The sequence below is a fragment of the Mastacembelus armatus genome, chromosome 5 (genome assembly GCF_900324485.2).
Source record: "Mastacembelus armatus chromosome 5, fMasArm1.2, whole genome shotgun sequence".
Lineage (NCBI taxonomy): Eukaryota > Metazoa > Chordata > Actinopteri > Synbranchiformes > Mastacembelidae > Mastacembelus > Mastacembelus armatus.
The window spans coordinates 2,709,956-2,731,084 of NC_046637.1; the positions used below are offsets into that span (position 1 = coordinate 2,709,956).

Consider the following 21,129-nt stretch of genomic DNA (forward strand, 5'->3'; position numbering starts at 1 on the left):
TCTGTCACACTCCACCGCACACCGTCTGCTTATACAGAACCTGCCTGTTGGTTAAAAAAAGCCAATATGTTGTTAGTTTCAGAATCTAAACCCACAGTTTCTATCAACTGTCAGTTCACCAGAATCTCCATCCTTACAGCTTTTCTCTCTTTTGGTTTCTCTGCCTCACTCTTTCTTTGACACCTTGTTCTGCTCGTTCCAGACGCCTGGCTGCCTCTCCTCTCTCTGCTCTTGCCTCTCTCTCTTCGGTTGGTCTGTTTCCCTCCCTCTGTTCCAGACTAAACATCTTGTCTGTTCTCAGACGGAGGAATTATATGTGTCTCTGCTGCATTCTTATCTCGTCTTTCTGTTACAAGTCTGGGCAATAATCTCTATTACGCTGATTGATTGCCATTACTACTGTCTCAACCATTAACATTCCTGTTGAGATTGATATGGCCATACTCTTGTACTGGTCTGGTGGCGTCTTTAATGGTTGGACTAAGCAGCAGACCATCAATATTGTAACTTTGTGGGATGCAGAGACAGGCCAGAGGCCCAGCCTGCTGTGGGATAGTTGATTAGTTTGCAGCTGCTTCTTGTTTTGAAGTGAAATGTTGAACAGTCACATGTGATAATATTCAGGCCTCCACATATATTTGTCAGTAAGTCGCCAAACTAAAACAGTTTCTACTAGCTACCATTTTTGCTGTTAGCATTACTGAGACAAATAAAGTAGTACTGCCAGTGGTACTCCTACTGCAGAGACAAATAAAGTAGTACTGCCAGTGGTACTCCTACTGCAGAGACAAATAAAGTAGTACTGCCAGTGGTACTCCTACTGCTGAGACAAATAAAGTAGTACTGCCAGTGGTACTCCTACTGCTGAGACAAATAAAGTAGTACTGCCAGTGGTACTCCTACTGCTGAGACAAATAAAGTAGTACTGCCAGTGGTACTCCTACTGCTGAGACAAATAAAGTAGTACTGCCAGTGGTACTCCTACTGCAGAGACAAATAAAGTAGTACTGCCAGTGGTACTCCTACTGCTGAGACAAATAAAGTAGTACTGCCAGTGGTACTCCTACTGCTGAGACAAATAAAGTAGTACTGCCAGTGGTACTCCTACTGCTGAGACAAATAAAGTAGTACTGCCAGTGGTACTCCTACTGCTGAGACAAATAAAGTAGTACTGCCAGTGGTACTCCTACTGCTGAGACAAATAAAGTAGTACTGCCAGTGGTACTCCTACTGCTGAGACAAATAAAGTAGTACTGCCAGTGGTACTCCTACTGCTGAGACAAATAAAGTAGTACTGCCAGTGGTACTCCTACTGCTGAGACAAATAAAGTAGTACTGCCAGTGGTACTCCTACTGCTGAGACAAATAAAGTAGTACTGCCAGTGGTACTCCTACTGCTGAGACAAATAAAGTAGTACTGCCAGTGGTACTCCTACTGCTGAGACAAATAAAGTAGTACTGCCAGTGGTACTCCTACTGCTGAGACAAATAAAGTAGTACTGCCAGTGGTACTCCTACTGCTGAGACAAATAAAGTAGTACTGCCAGTGGTACTCCTACTGCTGAGACAAATAAAGTAGTACTGCCAGTGGTACTCCTACTGCTGAGACAAATAAAGTAGTACTGCCAGTGGTACTCCTACTGCTGAGACAAATAAAGTAGTACTGCCAGTGGTACTCCTACTGCTGAGACAAATAAAGTAGTACTGCCAGTGGTACTCCTACTGCTGAGACAAATAAAGTAGTACTGCCAGTGGTACTCCTACTGCTGAGACAAATAAAGTAGTACTGCCAGTGGTACTCCTACTGCAGAGACAAATAAAGTAGTACTGCCAGTGGTACTCCTACTGCTGAGACAAATAAAGTAGTACTGCCAGTGGTACTCCTACTGCTGAGACAAATAAAGTAGTACTGCCAGTGGTACTCCTACTGCGGCTAATACGATTACTGCTGCTATTACTGCAGCTCTGAGCAACAGCACCAAACCCAAAATATTCATTTTGCAAAGATCTAAAACAGAGAAACAAAACTAACTCAAATAATGACTCAGATTTATTTTTATAAACCAGCTCATCAACCAATTGCTTCTGCTCTAATTACCAATATTACTACAATTACTACTACTAGAAATAATACTCATCGATACCAACATGTGAATATATGAACATTTTACATATTAAGGTCTGTCAGGGATCAATAAGCATCAGGAGCGTAAGACAAATGTCAGTGCAAGGAGGCTGCTGACACCAACATGAACCTTCCTCCTACACATGGTTAGGAGAACACATTAGTCACCAGTTTCATGCTTAATGATCTTTGCTGTCATACTGAGAACTGCAGAGCCATAATAAGCCCGTTCAAATCTCTCTCTCTTCCAGCCACCAACAAATTAGCTGTAGCTCAGCAAAGCTGAGGTGGAAAAAGCTCATGGACCCATTGAATCATGTTTATTTCTCTGTCCACAACAAACAAACTGTTGTTCATGAGGGATGTAGTTTTTTTTTTTTTAAAGAGACAGAAAATCACGTCATCATCTCAAAACTCCTTTGAAGTCAGTGTTTGGTTGATATGTATCTGGTCCAGCTGATTTAATCTCTGTGGATGTTTTCCAGTCCAGACTCACGTCACAGGAACTGAAGTCTTTACATGTCGCTCGACTCTGTGATGGTAAATGTTTGTTCTGAGCATTTTTAAATGAATGTGCAATAATCATTTTTAGACTCTGCAGTAATTTACTGGATTAATCAGTTTGAAATCAGTTTGATTCTCAACAGATCTGAGATCTTCATTGGATTTGATACTAAACTGAATAACTTTGGGTTTTGAGCTGCTTCTTTTTTTGTTTTTGTCAGATTGCCAGTCTGTCACAGGACTGGTGTGAAAGTGAAAATGGCCCAGCTCTGTGATCCCAGTTTCTCTGACGCTTTTCTTTGTCTCACGGGCTTGAAAACTAAAAATCTTTGGGTTTTGCGCTGTGGCTCTGACAGAAGACGACATTTTAAGGAAGCTCTGACAGGTTTTTGTCATCTGTGATCTGTGGTTCATCAGTGAACAGTAACAAACCTGAAAATATCCTGAATCACAGCCTCACTGTTCCCATGAGAAGCTGCTGCTGCTGCTGCTCTTTATATCAACACTGCCCTTCAGTAATTTAGGGCGAACCCACACTGGACATGGTTTCTTTGTACTGTGCCAGAGCAGGATGACCCCCCTGTCCCGACTCCCCTGCTGGCCTGTGCTCACATTGCACGTGGGCCTGAGCACGTTAACGTTACCCCGATTATTCCCCTTGTGGCTTTTCTGGAGTCATAGTTCTACTGCTCACACTGGATTCATGACATGGGTCCAACCGCCTGAGCCAAACTCTTCTAGTGGGCCAGAGGAAAGGCTGCTGAACCAACTGGACTTTGGGAGTCAGAGTAGGAGTGCTCCCTGAGCCCAGCATGATCGTGTGTGATCATTTAAAGAGGCCTGAGCACAGAACTCGACTCTTGGTGTAACTGATCACGCTACAAGGCTCATAAGTCACAAAACAAAATCATGATCTCCATCCTGCGATGAGAGAGAGCTTCTCTCAGAAAGTCGCACTGTGGTGACGTAAGCGCAGGCCAGCAGGGGAGAGGGGAGGGTGGACAATTGGTCCTGGGCCCAGTGCAGGGCCTAGTGATCTGTTTCACAGACTACATGGTTTCAAGTATGTGCTGAACGTCTGCGCTGTGTTTTCCGAGGTCGTCTGATGTAGTGGTGGGGACCACGAGGAAGGGCCCATAACTTGTGTGTAAACAGGTTTTGGTCCCACAGTGTGAGCACACACAGCTTTCAGGACTGTGTGTCCCTCCTGGGAATTAAACCCCAAACCAGGGGAGGATTAGTGCGTCTCTACAGCAAACATACAGACACACACATGAAGTACACTATCTAAACATACACACACAAACACAGGCATTTCCCGGATGCGACCACACACACACACACGCTATTCCACGCGCGCGTCCGTGCACGCGCACGCAGGCAGGCGGCTAGACAGACGTCTGGCTTTGCTCGACACGACGAAGCGACGACAAAACTTCCAGCTTCAACCTTTTTTCACCGAGAAAACGCACATTTTCGTGCAGCACTTGGCCCCCACAGCCCTCTGCGGGAACTTCCCCACAGTTTGCGCACATCTGAAGTCTCGTTCTTACCGGTAAAACCCCAGAAAACAGGCGGATTTTCTTAATGAAGTAAACTGAGATCTCAAACCGACACAACCGGCTCTGAAGCCCGACGGGGGAAAATCCAATTATCTATGAAAGTTAGTTTTTTATTAGAGCTCAGACACAGACTGGAAATAATAAAGACGAGGCTAAAGACGCGGTTTGGGCCCAGTTCTGTCTGTAAAGACGCAGGAAGCCTGCGGATTTAGTTCAAGTTCAAAATCAAGCAGAGAAGGAAACTTAAGGTCTTTGAATGAATCTTTAGAAGCACATGAAGAGAAAGTGCTGCTGATGAAAACCAGCCACGAAATGATCATTAAACAAATCCAGATATAAAGACTGAGAACATTTCATGAGGAAAAGAGACAGAAACATGTCCCTGAAACGCGACTCAACACCCCCTCTGCCAAACAGACTTGTATCACTCCATAAACCGCAAAAACACAAGACAGTCCGCAGGTCCCCCTTTTCTGTACTTGTGAAAAGGTGCAAACCCGAGCTGCTTTTTTATTGTCTTGTTCATCCAGAGTGCTGGGCGTCACAATCGCCCCCGAAACACACAGTTAGAGACAAACATAAAAAGTCACGAAATGCGAGTTACTCACTGATTTCCATGCTCTGGAGGGACGTGTAGCGTTTGCAGTTACAAGAACAGGAGACATTGGCGGCGGTGGCGTTTAAAACACCCATCAAGTTCAACATTTAAAGCCTCCTAAAATCAGACATAAATGCTCCAGACGAGGAAGACCGAGGAGGGCTGGAGAAGAAAAGGCAGGGACAGGGAAGAAGGAGAGGAGACCAGAAAACCGCACCAAACTCCAGCCAAAAAATCCTCCCTTTTTCTCTCTTCTCTCCAGCCTCCTCTCCTTCCCCTCCGGTCCGTCCGTCCTCCTCCTGTCTCGGTTCACTCCTCCTCCTCTCTCCGGTTTCTCCTCCTTTTCCTCAGAACTCTATCTATCTATCTATCTATCTAATCTATCTATCTATCTGTCTGCGCACCGTTTAAGTGCCGGTGCGCATTAATGTAGTTTGGACGTCTCTAAAATCTACTTCAGCTACTTTCAAATGTCCGGTTCCGCTCAGATTCAGCTGACGGTTTCGTGTTGTCTGCCGAGTGACCGGCCGTCTGTCTGGTCCTGTCTGTTTCTCGCTCTCCCCCCTCTTTCTCTGTCTCCAGGGATTTCTCAGTCTCTCTCTCTCTTTCTGTCTTAGTGACACTGTCTGGCTCTGTCTCCCGTTTCCGAGTTCCACTTGCTTCTTTGGCTCATCACGGGTCTGCCAAGTCAAACAGAAGAGGGCAGATAAAGGGAGAACAAAGACTATTCAGGTTTTAGAAATTAACTTTTTTTTTTTTATCTTCACAATAAAACAGGACAGACCTGAGCTTACTAGATGCTGAGCAACAACATTTTCCAATGTCAACAATTCTGTGGAATCATCTAAGAAAGACCTGAACCTGCTGTTATAGATGAGCCTACACATCCTGACTGAGGCCTAAACTAAGCTGTGAAACAACAGTCCTGCAATAATCCTCTCTGCAGGGAGGTGATAATGTGCAGTTTTTGTTAAAATTGTTGTAGAGAGGTGTCGGTCCAACCCACCGTGCATCACTGAGGCCGCAGGATACATGCCAGACACACCATGCAGCCTCCAAGTGAACATGCAGCTGAAGCTTGTACTGTTACTGTTGGACTAGTTTAATAAAGCAGCTGCTGAGTATTACAAGTGACAGCAAAGGTGCATACGTTTTGCATAAAATGGACTAATCTGTATTGATGACTTACTTCATTTGTGCCTCCAGTGAAGTGTCTGCACAAATTATGAACTCGTCCTGACAGATTACTCAGTTCCTGCTCTTGAAATGATAAATAATGCACCCAAATACCTAATTTGTGTCCCTGAATAAAAACATTGCACACTAATTCAAGCTCTCTGCTTCCTTAATTAATTCTGTAATTGTAATATATGTGCACACAGATGGTTTAATAGTTTGAGCTCACAAATAAAGCACAGCACAAAAACCAAAACAAAGACCCTTCATGAGAAGGTACAGGTGGTGGTCACCCCCACCCATACATCGCCAGCTGTTATCATGTGACCAAGGCTGTGTTGACAGCTATGATGGTGATAATGTCTCCAAATATATATGTATTTCTTTTTTTTGCTCAAGGTCATTAATGAATTTTAAAGTACATGACAGATTTTAATGGCATGTCCAGATTTTATAGAGCTGCCGGCTCCATCTCATGCTCTTTACCAGTGACACAACCTATTTAGCTTCTATTGCTATAAACTTACTGTGCACACATTTGGCACAAATTACATGTATGAACTCATTATAGAGAAAAATATCGCATTACACTTTTTTTTACTCCAAATGATTCATTTACACAGCAGAATGTTATCAAATAATTACACAATAGTCTTTTATCATCACAAAAACTCTACAGCAAAAGATAAAAGTTGATTATTTTCTAGACATACTGTAAAAATCATCTCACTAAATATGATGTTTGCTGTTATTTTCAGGTCATGTTGCACAGTAAAGCAGCGCAGCTGATTCAAAGTCAGCTGATAGCTGAAGAAATGAAATCTAGGTTTAGACACGTTAGCCAGCAATGAGTTAACCTTCAGTGACTAATCCCTGTGGCCAAAATGCAGCACTTTTTCATCAGCGTCACTATGAAATCCCTGCACTGGTGTTCGGTTGCTTTTTTCTCCCTCATCCTGTGCTCCTCACTAATGACAGGTCAACACAGGGGTGAAATGAACACTTTCATAATCTTAAGTTTTGTGGCAAAACATGAAATCACAGCAGATTATACTGTTACTCACAATATGTTGCCAAAGTATAAGCAGCCTTTTTTCATTTTCATTAAACACGTCTGAGGATTTTACAACAGTGGGCTTATCTATCTAGACATTTATATAACTATTAAAGGAGTCATCATCACTAAAGGGCTATAAAGCTGGCTCAAAATGTTGACTGTGAGCGTCTTGTGGATGTGTGTTGTCTGAGCCTGTGTCTGAGCGCGTGCAGTGGATCTTCAGAGCCAGACAGCATTACGTCACCCCCATGATTGACAGGCCCCGGGGACCAATGGGGCGAGACTGTAACAGCACGTCTCATCTGAGTCAACTTTCTAATTAGGTCTGCTGAAGTTTATAGCTGCACGTTAAAGTGGTTTTATCGCCCAGCTGGAATCACCAAAGCCCTAATCATGTGTACAGACAAAAATATACTGCCCACATTCATTGCCCAGTGTGCACAGAAAATAACACATGTTAAGAAAATTTAACTTCTGTAAGAAAAAACAACGGATTACAACATGTTACAAACCGTGACTGGAAATCTGAAGAGTAAACAGGTCAGAGCCTTGCTCAGAGGCACTTTTCCAGGCTATACTGAATTACTGACCAAGTTTTTAAAGCTATATAAACCACATAGTAGTTCTGAACTAGTTACTTCTGTTGGTAGACCCCTTTAAAACCGACTTATTGAAGAGTCGGGTCAACCAAAGTAACAAAAATATGCAGCACTTAGTGTTCTGTAGATTGAGACGAAAAGACTGCACTTCATATTGACCCATCAGCCCGGTTACCAATCACATGAACAGGTATGTAGCAGTTGATCAGCCCCATAAATGAGACACACCTGTGTAAAAGTGAGCAGGGCTTCTGCTGCCCCCTGCTGGCCTCCAGCAGCAAAGACACTACGACACCAGCAGGCTTGTGCAGGGACTGGAACAAATAATGGTAATTCTGCTTAATGGGAAGAAATAGAGCCACTATTTGACTTCAGAACAGCTCCAGTCTTCTCCTAGTACCAGCTTATCTGTAGTGAGATACTGGAACATCTTTCCAGAAAGTGTAGCCTGGAGCTTGTATGGGCCAGTCAGTCCACTCTCATCTCTGTGCAATAAATATTTTCACTGAAATGTTGGTGAGCTTTTCAGACCTGTGGTGTGCTGTGAAATGAACACATGCTGCCTGTTTACTGTAAATTCCCTCATATGTTATGTTTAAATCCGTACAGATGGAGACTGCGTTGTCTGTGGAAGGCCCTGGCACAGGCAGCAGGCTGAGACAGTGATAGTTGAGCTGGCAGTGAGTCAGTTTACCGTCTGAAGGGTCTGAGTCACCAAAATGGATGCCCAGGTGTGGTCACTCTTTGTCTCACTCTGTCTTTTGCTTTTTGTCTTGATTGCAGCCTTTCTCTGAGGACTGCAGCGGGTGAATCATTGGGTTAGGAACTTGCTCTTTCCCTGCCCATTTGACTCTTTGAGAGTGAGTGTATCTATCACTGTCTTTCCTGGTGTTCAGACTGAAAATGACACCACGTTAAAAGAAGGGGCTGCACTGATGGGGGGCCTTTTGTTTCAGGACCCGATGAGAAAATGAATCATAATCCTGGAAGGGCAGGTTGAATAATAGGTCCTTGTGTTGGGAGGCTTTTCAAACACAGCACAGTGCTGTCTGTAACCTTGTGACACAGGATTTTACAACACAGTCATCACGCTGGCCCTCATTTTATCCTCCACTTCAGTTATCTAAAGGAAGGTGCATTCTTGCATGTTTGATTGTATATAGGTTTACAAGCTAATAAATGGCTTTGGAGGAAGAATGGCTGTCTGGATTATGCTGACAACCATGAAGTCATACTCAAGTGACTCAACCCAGTCTGCAACTACATCTATATGGTAATAAATTGTTTTCCCAATTTTATTCCAGCAGAAAATATAATTGCTGCCTGGATTTTGTTCAGAGGTAATGCATTAAATCTATCTAAATGCACTATCATATTTCCTTTTCACCAAGTGCGGCTGGTATTTAACTATAAGCATTGAAAGGCAAATAATGAGTGAGTTCACTATGAGAGTAGTTTTTAATTAGCAAGAGATATTTTGGCAGAAAAAAAATCATCCCTTTTATTGAAGATATGTTTTTTTTCACCTGACATATACATCAATTAACATTTCCTCTTTAAAGGTAATAGAAAATTGCTGGAATTAACCAAAATATATTTGCTATGGCAACTTTAACCAAGTTGCCTAAAGGTGTCCATTAAAATGTTGAGTATGTTTGAGTTTGCAGAAGAGAAAAGAAATAAAAAATGTTTTTAATGAATGTTTTGCATTTTTCTTATTAAGGTGAGACGTTTTAATTAGGACATTCTGAATTGTCATGTAGGGTGTGGTTAAAAACAAATGTTCCAGTTAACCATGGTAGTGAGTGCGCTTCAGTCCACGTGTTTTCATTCACCATTAGTTTTAATATTTACACCTGTGCTTTGTCTCCTCTGTCTTTTCTCATCACCTTTTATCGTTAATGTTCCTTCTTCTACTTTCATCTCTTTCATCTCTACACTCATTGCAAATCCCTCTTTGTGATTTTCACTCCACTGTCTGCTTCTTTTTCAGTTCATTTCAATTTGACTTGCATTATTAGAGAGTGAGACAAATGCAGAAATGCCAAAACAAATTTTTTCGTCTCTTTCCATCTACGTGTCTCGCAGCCCAGGTGTGTGGTAGTCTGTGTCTAATGCCTGTATTCGGGGTAATAGTCGACAGAGTCTTAGGCAGTGGCCAATCCCGTTGCAGGTGGGATTAAACAGGGATTAAGCATGTTTCTCCGTGAAAGCAGACAGACTAGCACTAATCTGACTTTAGCCCTGTACCAAAAAATGGCAGACTTGTGCAATCCCACTCTTCCGCGGCTGCATTCTGTGTACAGTATGTGTGTGTCTGTGGTTGTATATATATGTGCGTGTTCTTTATGGGAACTAATCGTCCTGTGACGAGCAGAAAGGTGAGAGAAGAAAAAACAAACTAAACTGTTACACAGGTCTGGACGTCTTCAGAGGATTCGTTTAGGACTGGAGTTTAGGGTTAAGCCCACAGTTCAGGACTCAGGTAGGGTTTACAGTTACAGCTAAACTGCATGAAGAAACATGAGCTTTTATCACCAGCTGTCTCTCAGTTTTGTCTGACTCATTACAGTGATTAAATCCTGCATGTCAGTTTGCAAAAAAACTTTATTTTTTACTGAATTGAAACGATCAGAACTTAAGATATAATCTCAGTAATGGCCATGATGAACGTGAAGTATGTACAATTCACATATAAAATACTAGTACTGACATAATACTGACATACTAAAACAGCAGTAATGCAGCACCTTAAGTTTTGGTGTATGTTGTGAAGTTATGCATAATGAATGTTGAACAGCTGATTATCTCATTTGACATTTACCAAATAGTTGCACAAACCAGTACCAGGTCAGATCAGAAACAAACAGTCAGATGAGTAATTGTAGTAACATCCTTATGTTGTTTGAAAGCCACTGACAAATGAGACCACCTGTGTCAGGATACAACAGCTCTGCTAGTGCAGCTTGCTCTTTGAATCTTTAGTCACTGTGACACCGACTCTCACCGCATTTTGACAATGCAGCTACACTGAGATGCAGAAATTGCCACTGGCCACCATTTATTCAGCGGGGTGACTAATGTCAGTGAACTGTCAGGCCTTCAGACGAACCCCCAGTTTAGCCAATTGTTTTTGGAAGAGAAAACAGGCCTGGTGAAATGATTAGGCAAACATCCATGGGCTGCCACACACTGTACTGTACTTGGATTGCAAGTTCTTTTCTGTGCAAAGATGGATATTTAGCAACACTGCAGGCTCACTTCGTTTCGCTTTTACCTTCAAATAAAGTGATTTACTCATTACTTGCAAATCAACAGAAAAGGTGAACAAAGCTGCACAAGCCAAATAAAACCTCCATAGAAATAAAGTGGAATAATAGATGAGGCGTGTGTTCTCAGAGAAAGCACTCTGATAAAAGCTTGACATTTGACGAAAATCTGTGCTTCAGGATGTTATAAACAGGTTCATGCCCGGCTACACACACACACACACACACACACACACACACACACACCGTCACCCTCTCCTTTCACTGCAGCAGCTGTGTGAGGTAATGTCTGTGCCTGTGTCTGTGCAACACCCTGCAAGAATAACAAATCCACCTCTCTTTCTCTCTCTCATCCTTTTTCTATCTCATTATCTCACCCTCTTTCTTTCTGTCTGCCCCCCACCTTTACCTCCCTCTGTCTGTCTCGCGCTCGTCTGTCTGCACTCGTCTTTTCCTTGCTCGCCCACCCCCTACTCCCCCGCTTCTGTTTGAGGCTAGAAGCAGCAGACTATTAAAAATGTCCTCAGTTGAGAAGAGATTGTGTCGTAAACAGAGAGAGCACGAGGGAAACAGGCGTGAGGTAGGGAGGGCAGAGAGAAATTCCATGCAAAGAAGAAAGATGAACAAAGGAATAATAGAAAAACAAAAGGAGGAGTGAAGCTGAAAATTCCCTAGGACCATATTCATCCACCTTCTTAGACTAAACAGTGAGGTTGTCATTGCTTTCATGAAAAGCCTTAAACGTGCTTCTCTCGGCTGCATGTTGGCAAACGTCCATGGGGCTCGATCAGAGATGAACTCTTTGTTTTATACCTGTACACAGTCAAGAGCACGGAAGCCAAGACAAAGATGAATCCACAACAACACAGCATTAAGCTCAAAAAGTTCAAATGGATCAAGTCGGAGTAAAGATGGACTCCATAAAGGCTAAAGACCAGACTGAGACTGACACCAAACAGAACAACTGTTTTGCTTTAGAAATAACTTTCTTGGACCAGAGTTTTACTTTTCTGTTTCCACTTATCATCTTATCTGTTTCTCACTTATCAGTGGAGCATCAGCAATTAAAGAACCAGAGCAAACTACATTTACAGCAAAAAATCCAAGATGTCTATCCAGTTTTATTTTTTCTAGGGATTAACGACATCATCCATGCAAATGCCAAAACATCAAGATTACTGAGACGTCATCAGTCATTGTAGATCTCATGGCATTTTTCACCATCTTAAAAATGGTGTTCACGAGCTGAAGTACTAACTGGACTGCAGACTGCAGTTTTACACCTTTTAAATAGTTCATGAAATACTTCTTTAAATGGAAGCTGTTATAGTAGCTGTTGCATCAACTAATTTTATAGAACTACTGCTCTGCTTTCGTATAAAGTGCCTCTCAAACGAGTCGCAGCATGGTTTGCGGTCACACATTTATTGGCCATCACACCATTTCATCAAACCACAGTGGGCGGGAGGGCGACACAGGCGGCCCGATGTTCTGGTTGCGAGTATGCGGCATCTGCTTCTTCTGTTCGGTGACTTACAACCACCTAAAATCCCTCCTCATGCAGAGCACCACATGTTGTAGTGTTTTAAAGTCATGAAAAAGGTGTAGATGGCACACCACGGCTTATGACAGTAAGTTACTCGGTAAATAAAACTCGGTGCATACCAGCTGAGATTGAGGTGGCCTCTGGAAAGGCTAGGGCTGGTGCTGTTGTTGCCGTCTCTGCTTTCACTTAAATGCCAGTTACTGCTTCCGTTACATTTATTTCACTGAATACTGAAAAATATTGGAGGTCAGCAAGGAATCTGCGCCTTTATGTGGGTGTGTGTTGTGATGCTGTGATGCTGTGATGCTGTGATGCTGTGGGGCTGTGGTATTTCTATCTCTAAAGCCGGCCTTTTGGTGGTGGAATCTCACTTCAACAGAAGAAAAACACAGTGAGCAGAGAAAGGAGGTGAGACAAATTAAAAGAATAAAAAAAGGTAGTCAGCCTGCCCACACACACACACACATACAAGCCAGTCCAGAAAACAGCAGGCAAGCTGGCAAAATGCACACTTGGATTTAGATAGACACACATAAGCTGAGACATACAGACAACTAAACATAAACACAATATTTGGACAGACATATTACACATTTAGATTTCACACTGTGTGTGTGTGTGTGTGTGTGTGTGTGTGTGTGTGTGTGTGTGTAGTGGATTTAATGATGTCATTGTATATTCGGGCTAATCTGATTTGACAGATTTAATGTCTCAACTTCCTGTCTGTCTGACTGTCTGTCCATCTTCGTACTGTCTCAGTGTCTGTCCCACTGCCTGTCCACCCATAGGACTCACATGATTACTATCATGCAAACATATATTGAAAAAACTTTCTGTCATGTCAGCTGACGCAGTGTTTTCCCTGCCTTACTGTCTGCTGTCTTAGACCAGACTTACACTTGAAATGAACTAGTTTGCACCATTTATTTTCTGATCATTTTGAAAGACATTCATGTTTAGAGCTGCTATGAGGATAATAGTGCACACTGTAAAATGGTCCCCACTGATGGGGACATGTTGTTTCAAGTATCACTTTGAAAAAATACAATGAATGAAGGCCAACTAGAGAGCAATAAGGTATGTTAATGGGAGTAATAGATCCATGACTGTGAGGGTTTGTTAGACAGCAAACACTACACAGTGATTTAGAAAACTGTGGAAATCATTCACAAAGCAGCGGTTTTATCTCTTCCTACAATAATCAGATCAACACGTCCTCTGAATTAAATGACAAATGTGCAGTCATTCGTCTCCTGGTGTGATGTCCCTATCCGGAGTACATCATTGGTTTGTGGCTTTCAACACTGGAAATGTCGAGGTTTGGGCGCTTAGGCTCAGAAATGTTAGACTTACTGAACAGTTGTGGTCCTGGTGAAAAGCAACCACTAGCATTTATTAGAAAACACAAATAAACAGTGGCAGATTTGTAGTGACAAAGTCAAGGTTTGTGGACTTTGTTGTTCAATAATAACATTACTGCACTTCCTGCTAACACACTAGAGTCTTAAGTCCTATTGGTAAGAACTGAAGATGAATTTCTTTGGAGAGCAAGGTCATCAGGTAATAAAAATACAACATTCACCTTAAACAGACATTTGAATTAGCACAGTATTTTATCTGCCAATACAGTTTAGTGTGATGACATGACAAATCTATGGGACTCTCATCAAATATTGTTTCTGTAGAAAAATGTCCCAAAACATTTGTCAATATGGAGAAATGCTGTCACAGACTCACTGTGCAGCCTGGCAGCAGTGCAGAGGTTTGGCTTTATTTCTGCTTGACTGGTCCGTTCTGTAGTTTTCTCATTTGAACAACACCTGAAGGGCTGGGGAGACAAAGCAAAGTACAGTATGTACAGTGTATTTGTGTGGCCTCCCTGAAACGACCAATAGGACGGCTGCTCTTTCACACAAGGTTAAATCCAAATTAAACACAAGCACACACACCAAAAGGAAATTAATGACTCTCTGCCTGCCTGTCTGTCTGTGTGCTGACTGTCTGCCTGCCTGTCTGTGTGCTGACTGTCTGCCTGCCTGTCTGTGTGCTGACTGTCTGCCTGCCTGCCTGTCTGTCTGGTAACAGTCTGCCTGCCTGCCTGTCTGTGTGCTGACTGTCTGCCTGCCTGCCTGTCTGTCTGGTAACAGTCTGCCTGCCTGCCTGTCTGTGTGCTGACTGTCTGCCTGCCTGTCTGTGTGCTGACTGTCTGCCTGCCTGCCTGTCTGTGTGCTGACTGTCTGCCTGCCTGCCTGTCTGTGTGGTAACAGTCTGCCTGCCTGCCTGTCTGTGTGCTGACTGTCTGCCTACCTGCCTGTCTGTGTGCTGACTGTCTGCCTGCCTGCCTGTCTGTGTGCTGACTGTCTGCCTGCCTGCCTGTCTGTGTGGTAACAGTCTGCCTGCCTGCCTGTCTGTGTGCTGACTGTCTGCCTACCTGCCTGTCTGTGTGCTGACTGTCTGCCTGCCTGCCTGTCTGTGTGCTGACAGTCTCCCTGCCTGTCTGTGTGCTGACTGTCTGCCTGCCTGCCTGTCTGTGTGCTGACTGTCTGCCTGCCTCTTGAATTAAATGTTTCTGTCTTGTTGGGCTGCTGTTGTCTCAGTGCCTTTGTGTCTGTCTTACTGTCTCTTAAAAGAAATGACCGCCAGTGTCCGTCTGCTTCCCTTGCTGTCGACTGATTACTGGCCATCTGTTTTACAAACTGCTGTCTTACTATCTAACTTTCTTGCTTACTCACTGTCTGTCTGATCGTCTGTCTTCCTGCTCGCTTGTCTTTCAAAATAAAACTCTGTTAGTCTGACTGTCTCACAGCCTGTCTAATTCACATCTTTTTTATGGTTTGAATATTGAATAGACAAAATGTACATACATGCGCACAGATGCGTAGGAAGGGTTTTTTTTTTAGACGTCACTATTGTTTTAGCAGATAGAAAATATTCTTCAATTCTAAACAGCAAAGCAAAAAAGCCCCAGTTTAAAGGCTGAACCTGCAACGCTGGATAAGCCTATTACAGCGTGTGTTCGAGTGTGCGTGTCAGTGTTTGTGTGTGTTAGCCCTGTGATGAGTAATCAACGAGAAGCACACACACACAGACACACACACATAAAGTAAAGCCTGTGTAACTGATAGGTTTTCCTAACACAGCAGATCAGACTGTGTCTATGTTCTGGCTCAGTGATGTTTAGTCTGCGTGTGTGTGTGTGTGTGTGTGTGTGTGTGTGTGTGTGGCTGTTTTTAAGACTCAGTTTAAGGGTTAAGGTCTGATTTAGGTCAGGATTAGTGGATGCATTGTGTTAACTGTCCTATGGGCACGTCTGCATCTGACACTCTTCTTTCATCCTTTCTGCTCATTCATTAATTTTTAACACTTAATTTTTCCTTCCGTTTGTTCTTTCTTTCAATTTCTTCTATCTATTCTGCTGCATTTTTTCTTATTCTTTCTTAGCACTTCCAGTTTTTCTGTCGTATTTTCTCTTTTTTCTTTTTGTCCTTCTTTCCTCTCATCCTTTTCCTCCTAAATGCCTCTGCTTTCTTCTTCCTCCCTTTTACACCTTTCTCTCTCTGTCTGACACTACCTCTCTTTCCTTCACATCCTCCTCCCTCTGTTTCCCTTTTCAGGCTCAGTCTATCCCTCCTCCCTCCTTCTCCCTCATTATTCGGTATAATCGGTTGTCTAGACAGTGACTTGCCACAAAGATCACACCTGAGAACGCACGATGGAGGGAGCAGAGAAGAAAGAGACGCTGAAAGAAATAATGGAGAACAGAGAGAGGGAGAGAGGAGAGGAGATAAAATGATTTGCCCCTGAAATCCTCCACGTGTTTGAGAGAAGAAGCTGTCTGAGGCACAAAACACAGAGAAAAGGAAGTGAAGAAATGAGGAATAAGAAAGACTAAATTGTATAACACACAAACAGGCCCCTGGAGAAACTGTAGCGTTGACAGTATGAAACATACAGTATTCATTAGTTTTGTTCATTACAGTCTGGGCTGGTTTATCTTCTAATGTGTGTGTATCTCTTTTTAAAATGGGACCTGTCACCTGCATTTTCAGATGATTAACAAGTGTGGTACATCTAATGTGGAGCCAGAATGATGACGTTAATCTAAAATAATAACGCTTGGCACTGAAAAAAAGTGATTGTAATGTTTTCAGTAGTAATGATTTTCTCAGTGCCAATGTTTTATATTTCAGTTCTGGTTTGGTTTTCACCAAAACAAAATCTAAAGTAATCATTCTGGCTCCATATGATTTAGCTCTGCACGATTTATCAAACGGCTAAAATCTACAGCACTGTCTTGTTGTGCCTCACATTTAGCAGCTGGTTGGTTGTATTCTGTAATCTCCTGTCATCCCATGTGCCAAACTCTTTTCTTCCAGTTTACTCACACATTTAACTCTTTGTTTATCTCTGACAGACAGGTAAGGGCCTCAGCTGGGTGTCTCCATCAACACCTACTGACAAATAATCCAGTGTGGTGCAGAAATGTTAGGTGCACATCGTCCCCCAGTGGTCTGTTGATGTACTGCAGAAATAAACATCGTCATTTATCATGTAGTTATTATAATAACACTGCTTGTACAACTGGTTTTCCTGCCTGCTATGGCTCACACTGTATAAACTGTTGCTAACTCAGTCACTAATGACACTGTGCACATTATTCAGATAACCGGTGATCTGATAAAGCTAAAAGCTAAAGAATATCCCAGAATAGGAATTTGGAGGCTACGATGCAGACTGGACCTAAGTGTGCTTGGACCTGATAGTGCATGTGATTCAGTGTAATCACATGACTGACTGCACTGAAAAGACCAGTGACTGCCCAATCTGGAGCTTAAAATATAATATTAAAAAAATAATAGTTTATCATTATCTCATCTCATCATGGCACTAAGGTTTGTATTAAAACAGGCTGAACAGACCGAAGCCTCCAATGTCAAAACTCAAAACAAAACCAAATAACATGTAATTATTACAAAAGCAACAATATCAAACTCAGCTAAGAGGAAACACCTTCTTTCCACGTGAGCAGAAAAGCTTCAGCTAATGCAGTGAGGCAGAACCAGAGCAAGTCTCTGCTTAACAAACACGATGGGCAATAAAGAAAAAAGAAAAAGAATGAAAGAAATACATATTCCACTCTGCAAACAGGTTTGGGCTCCTGCTCGATGGGAATTATGATATTTGTTTTGTTAAGTGACTTAAAGTTTGAAAGTTAAAGCAAAAACTGAAATTACATACACTACATATATTGTTCTAATATGAGCAGCTACCTCTTGTTTTCTTCTATTTGTAGAACATCCACTTATGCGCGTAGATTATTCTATTGTTTTTATGTAATATGTTATGATATATAATAAAAGACTGTGCACCTCCACTTCCTGTTTGAGGCGTTCCAAGTATAAAATAATCTGCCTGGCAACAGTGGTGTCGTTGTGTGTGAGTGGCTGATCAGCACCATGTAGTTCACTGCATGTTTGTAGTCGTTGCTTCAGCTGTTTTGTTGTCTGAACACAGCCCACGGGTCTGGATTTGAGATGACTCTCTCTGCTGCCGTACTGATCATATTCACTGGAGCTGTTTGTTCTTCTGCAGCACGTAAGATTAAAACTGCAGCTGCCATCAGTTTTCACTGTGTATTTGTGAGTAACTCAGCAAATATTATGTGTGAAGTGTGAAGTGAAACTGGTCGACTTCACACTGGTTCATTCAAATCAGCTTCATCTGCCAATTTAATTCATATTGTTACTTCAGGTCTTTATCACAAGTTTGACAGAGGACTGGAAACAGGAACAGTCTAGAAAAAGAACTAGAAACTACAGTGATGTATCGAGAAGCAAACTGCCCTGATCCTGTATGTGAAAATATAAATACTGTAATAAGAGGAAGAAGAAAAAGACCAGTGTGTGTTTGTGAGGTGCCGTTTGTTGAATACCAGCAGACATATGGAGAAGTGTGAAAAATGGCGACAGTTATTTATTTTTACTTCTTGCTGAAGGGTGAATTATGGTGATTTTTTTTATTATGAGCATAGGAGGATTTTCTCACCCTTGATTTATATTTCATCTCAGCCATCCCTTGTGTGATATATTTTAGAAAAAAATACAATAAATAAAAAATACATAAAGGTACAGTACATGTTTCTAGAGTTTTGAAACTCTTGTGTTGCAGCACCACTCCATGACTTCCACTACATCTACGGGTGCTATGAACCCGACGAGGTGTGGGTGGACGTCCTTGTTGACGGTGATGTGGCTGCTTATGCTGATTTCAACAAAGAAGAAGTGGTGTGGATGATGCCTCACCAGCCAAAGTCTGTAAAAGACTTTCTAAACAAGTCTTATGAAATTGCCAAAGCTGCTCTGGGCCACTGTCACAGCGTTCTGGGTATAGCAAAGAGAGCTGACCCTGGCGCTCCAATGCGACAAGGTAAGGAGCTGAACAGTTTATGCAAGTAACATTTCAATTATTAACTGTGTGTGTGTGTGTGTGTGTGTGTGTGTGTGTGATCAGTAGCCCTTCAAAATGGAATTAGATACGATACTTTTAAGAAGTATTTCCTGAACATTACAGTAGTTTGACAGCTGCCTTCATAAGATATGTTTCTGCAAAGGTTTTTAGATTTTCGCAGTTAATAAACTCATCTATGCTGCAGAAATCATCCCAAAACATCCCTTAAACTGAAATGAATGTTAATGCTGAAATAATCTGTTTTTTTTTAAAATAATAATGGTAATAATGGATCAAAAGATTGTGTGCAATATAAACCCATAGAGAATTATCACCCAGCTTCTCACCCATTTTCCATGATTAACTAGACAAACATTTTGCAGGTTTAAACCAGTTGATCAGGTCTGGTCCAGGTTCTGTTCATTTTTTACTGCAACCAGCCCAGCACCTGTGTACACTGCGCCCATATCTCTTTACAATTTGGACACAGTGCCAGTGTAGAAGGTAGAATGTTAAGATGTGGAGGCCACAGTGGTAAATTGGTGTGGAAGAAGGGCAGTTTTCATGCAGGAGATCTGAGTTTAATCATAGACCTCTAGTTCATGTTCATGGTTTCACTTACTGCAACTGTCATTCATGACCTTACCTTAGTCACGGTGCCATGTGCAGACACTGGAGAAAGCAAGCAAAAGAAAAAAAAACTGCCATTGGGCCTGTGCTTTATAGCATCACCCAGTTTTGACAATACTGACGTTATTGATAGGTTTGGTTAGACCACAATAGTACTGAAAAATATCCACAAGTGCTTCCTCAGTGCTTCCCATTAAAGAAGCACTGAGGACAAACTATAAAAGAACAAAAGTGTCTCAGGAGATTATTTTTCAGATTTCTCGTCATCATGTGTTTCGTCCATCACCCCTTTCAGTTATTTGCTCTTCATTGACCAGATGCTCCAGGCACCTTCATCTACACTCGGTATGAGGAGGAGGAGGGTGTGTTGAACACTCTCTTCTGTTTGGCCAATCATTTCTACCCCCCCACCATCAACTTCACATGGTTGAGGAACGAGGTGCCGGTTACAGAGGGGGTATTAAACCTGCGTTACCGCCACAACAACGATGGGACGTTCCACAGAATTTCAACACTGACATTCACTCCTACAGAAGGAGATGTTTACACCTGCACAGTGGAGCATCAAGCCTTATCGCAGCCTCTCACAAAGAGCTGGGGTAAGACAACCAGCTGTGGTGTCTGAAACAAATGTACAATACTGTAATACAGAAGAGATTTAATTGTTTTGGTTCAATCCACAGAGCTGAGGCAGAGGAAGAGCAGTGTCAGTCCTGCAGTTGTGTTCTTCTGTGTGAGCATCGTTTTGTGCCTGATGGGTATCGGGGCTGGAGCCTTTTTTGCCACCAAACAGCCAGAATAGAGCTGTGACAGATTTTACTGAGAGCAACTCAACCAGGACTCAACTAAGCACTCACATGTTTTAGAAATGGTTTTGCTATGTGCATCATACTCAGTGGACATAGACTGTCTCACGAAGAAGCTGCTTCATCTGCATCTGCTGATTCAAAGAAGCAGCTAATCCAACGAATAAATCCTAAAACACACACACACACAACAAAATTTTTAGTGCCATGATATTTAACTTGATATTTAAATTTGCAATTTAAAAAAATAGTTAATTCATTCATAATCATCCACCCATCCATCATCTATACCCTCTTATTCCTTAACCAGGGTCCAGGGATCTGCTGGAGACTATCCCAGCTCTCTTTGGTTGAAAGGCAGGGGTACACCCTGGACAGGTCACCAGTCCATCACAGAGCATTATAATAATAATAATTATAAGCAAATGTTCATATTTGAGAAGCCACATCTTTTTGACAAAATAGTAGCAGATATTTTACTACTGCTATAATAATTATTTACAAATTAATTTTTAAATCTTAGTAATAAAGGTTACACCTGCACAGATCGAACTGTCCATGTTTGCTGAGAAAATATATAGTGTTTGATTGACTACAGATATGTTTGTAATTAAATGTGTTTCTTTTTACGTATTTACAGAGAAAATAAAGGCATTGTTCACTGGTGCATAACCTCAGTCAGATGAAAAAGCAAAAATTAAAAATTAAAACTCATTAATAACACATTAATATGGAATTTGATATTATATTTTTTCAAGTAAAATTTCATCGAATAGTGGTTGTTTGTATTTTTGTTTTTAAAACAACATT

General features: G+C 42.0%; 2 protein-coding genes across 3 annotated transcripts in view; one reads left to right on the forward strand and one right to left on the reverse strand.

The window, feature by feature from the left end:
- Positions 1–5,352, reverse strand: part of pmepa1 (prostate transmembrane protein, androgen induced 1) — a 38,041-nt gene extending 32,689 nt beyond the window's left edge. The window contains exon 1 of the mRNA XM_026307243.1: positions 4,800–5,352. Coding sequence (XP_026163028.1) covers positions 4,800–4,896 — 97 coding nt within the window. The 5' untranslated portion in view covers positions 4,897–5,352. The remainder of the gene's footprint in view (positions 1–4,799) is intronic.
- Positions 5,353–17,497: 12,145 nt separating this feature from the next.
- On the forward strand, positions 17,498–20,984 carry LOC113130249 (H-2 class II histocompatibility antigen, A-Q alpha chain-like). 2 transcript variants are annotated; one of them, XM_026306712.1, is made up of 5 exons: positions 17,498–17,584; positions 17,951–18,031; positions 18,605–18,862; positions 19,831–20,112; positions 20,197–20,984. In XM_026306712.1, exons 2-5 carry the CDS (start codon positions 17,971–17,973, stop codon positions 20,313–20,315), a joined length of 720 nt encoding a protein of 239 aa, XP_026162497.1. In that variant the 5' UTR covers positions 17,498–17,584; positions 17,951–17,970; the 3' UTR covers positions 20,316–20,984. The 2 variants fall into 2 exon arrangements, with proteins under 2 accessions (XP_026162497.1, XP_026162496.1); XM_026306711.1 differs by lacking the exon at positions 17,498–17,584 and having other exon boundaries at positions 17,895–18,031.
- The last annotated feature ends 145 nt before the right edge of the window (positions 20,985–21,129 follow it).

Coding starts and splice junctions, on each gene's coding strand:
- LOC113130249 (XM_026306712.1), top strand. CDS start 17,971: ATGACTCTCTCTGCTGCCGTACTGATCATATTCACTGGAGCTGTTTGT. Junction 18,032..18,604: donor TGTTTGTTCTTCTGCAGCAC/GTAAGATTAAAA, acceptor CTTGTGTTGCAG/CACCACTCCATGACTTCCAC. Junction 18,863..19,830: donor TGGCGCTCCAATGCGACAAG/GTAAGGAGCTGA, acceptor TTCATTGACCAG/ATGCTCCAGGCACCTTCATC.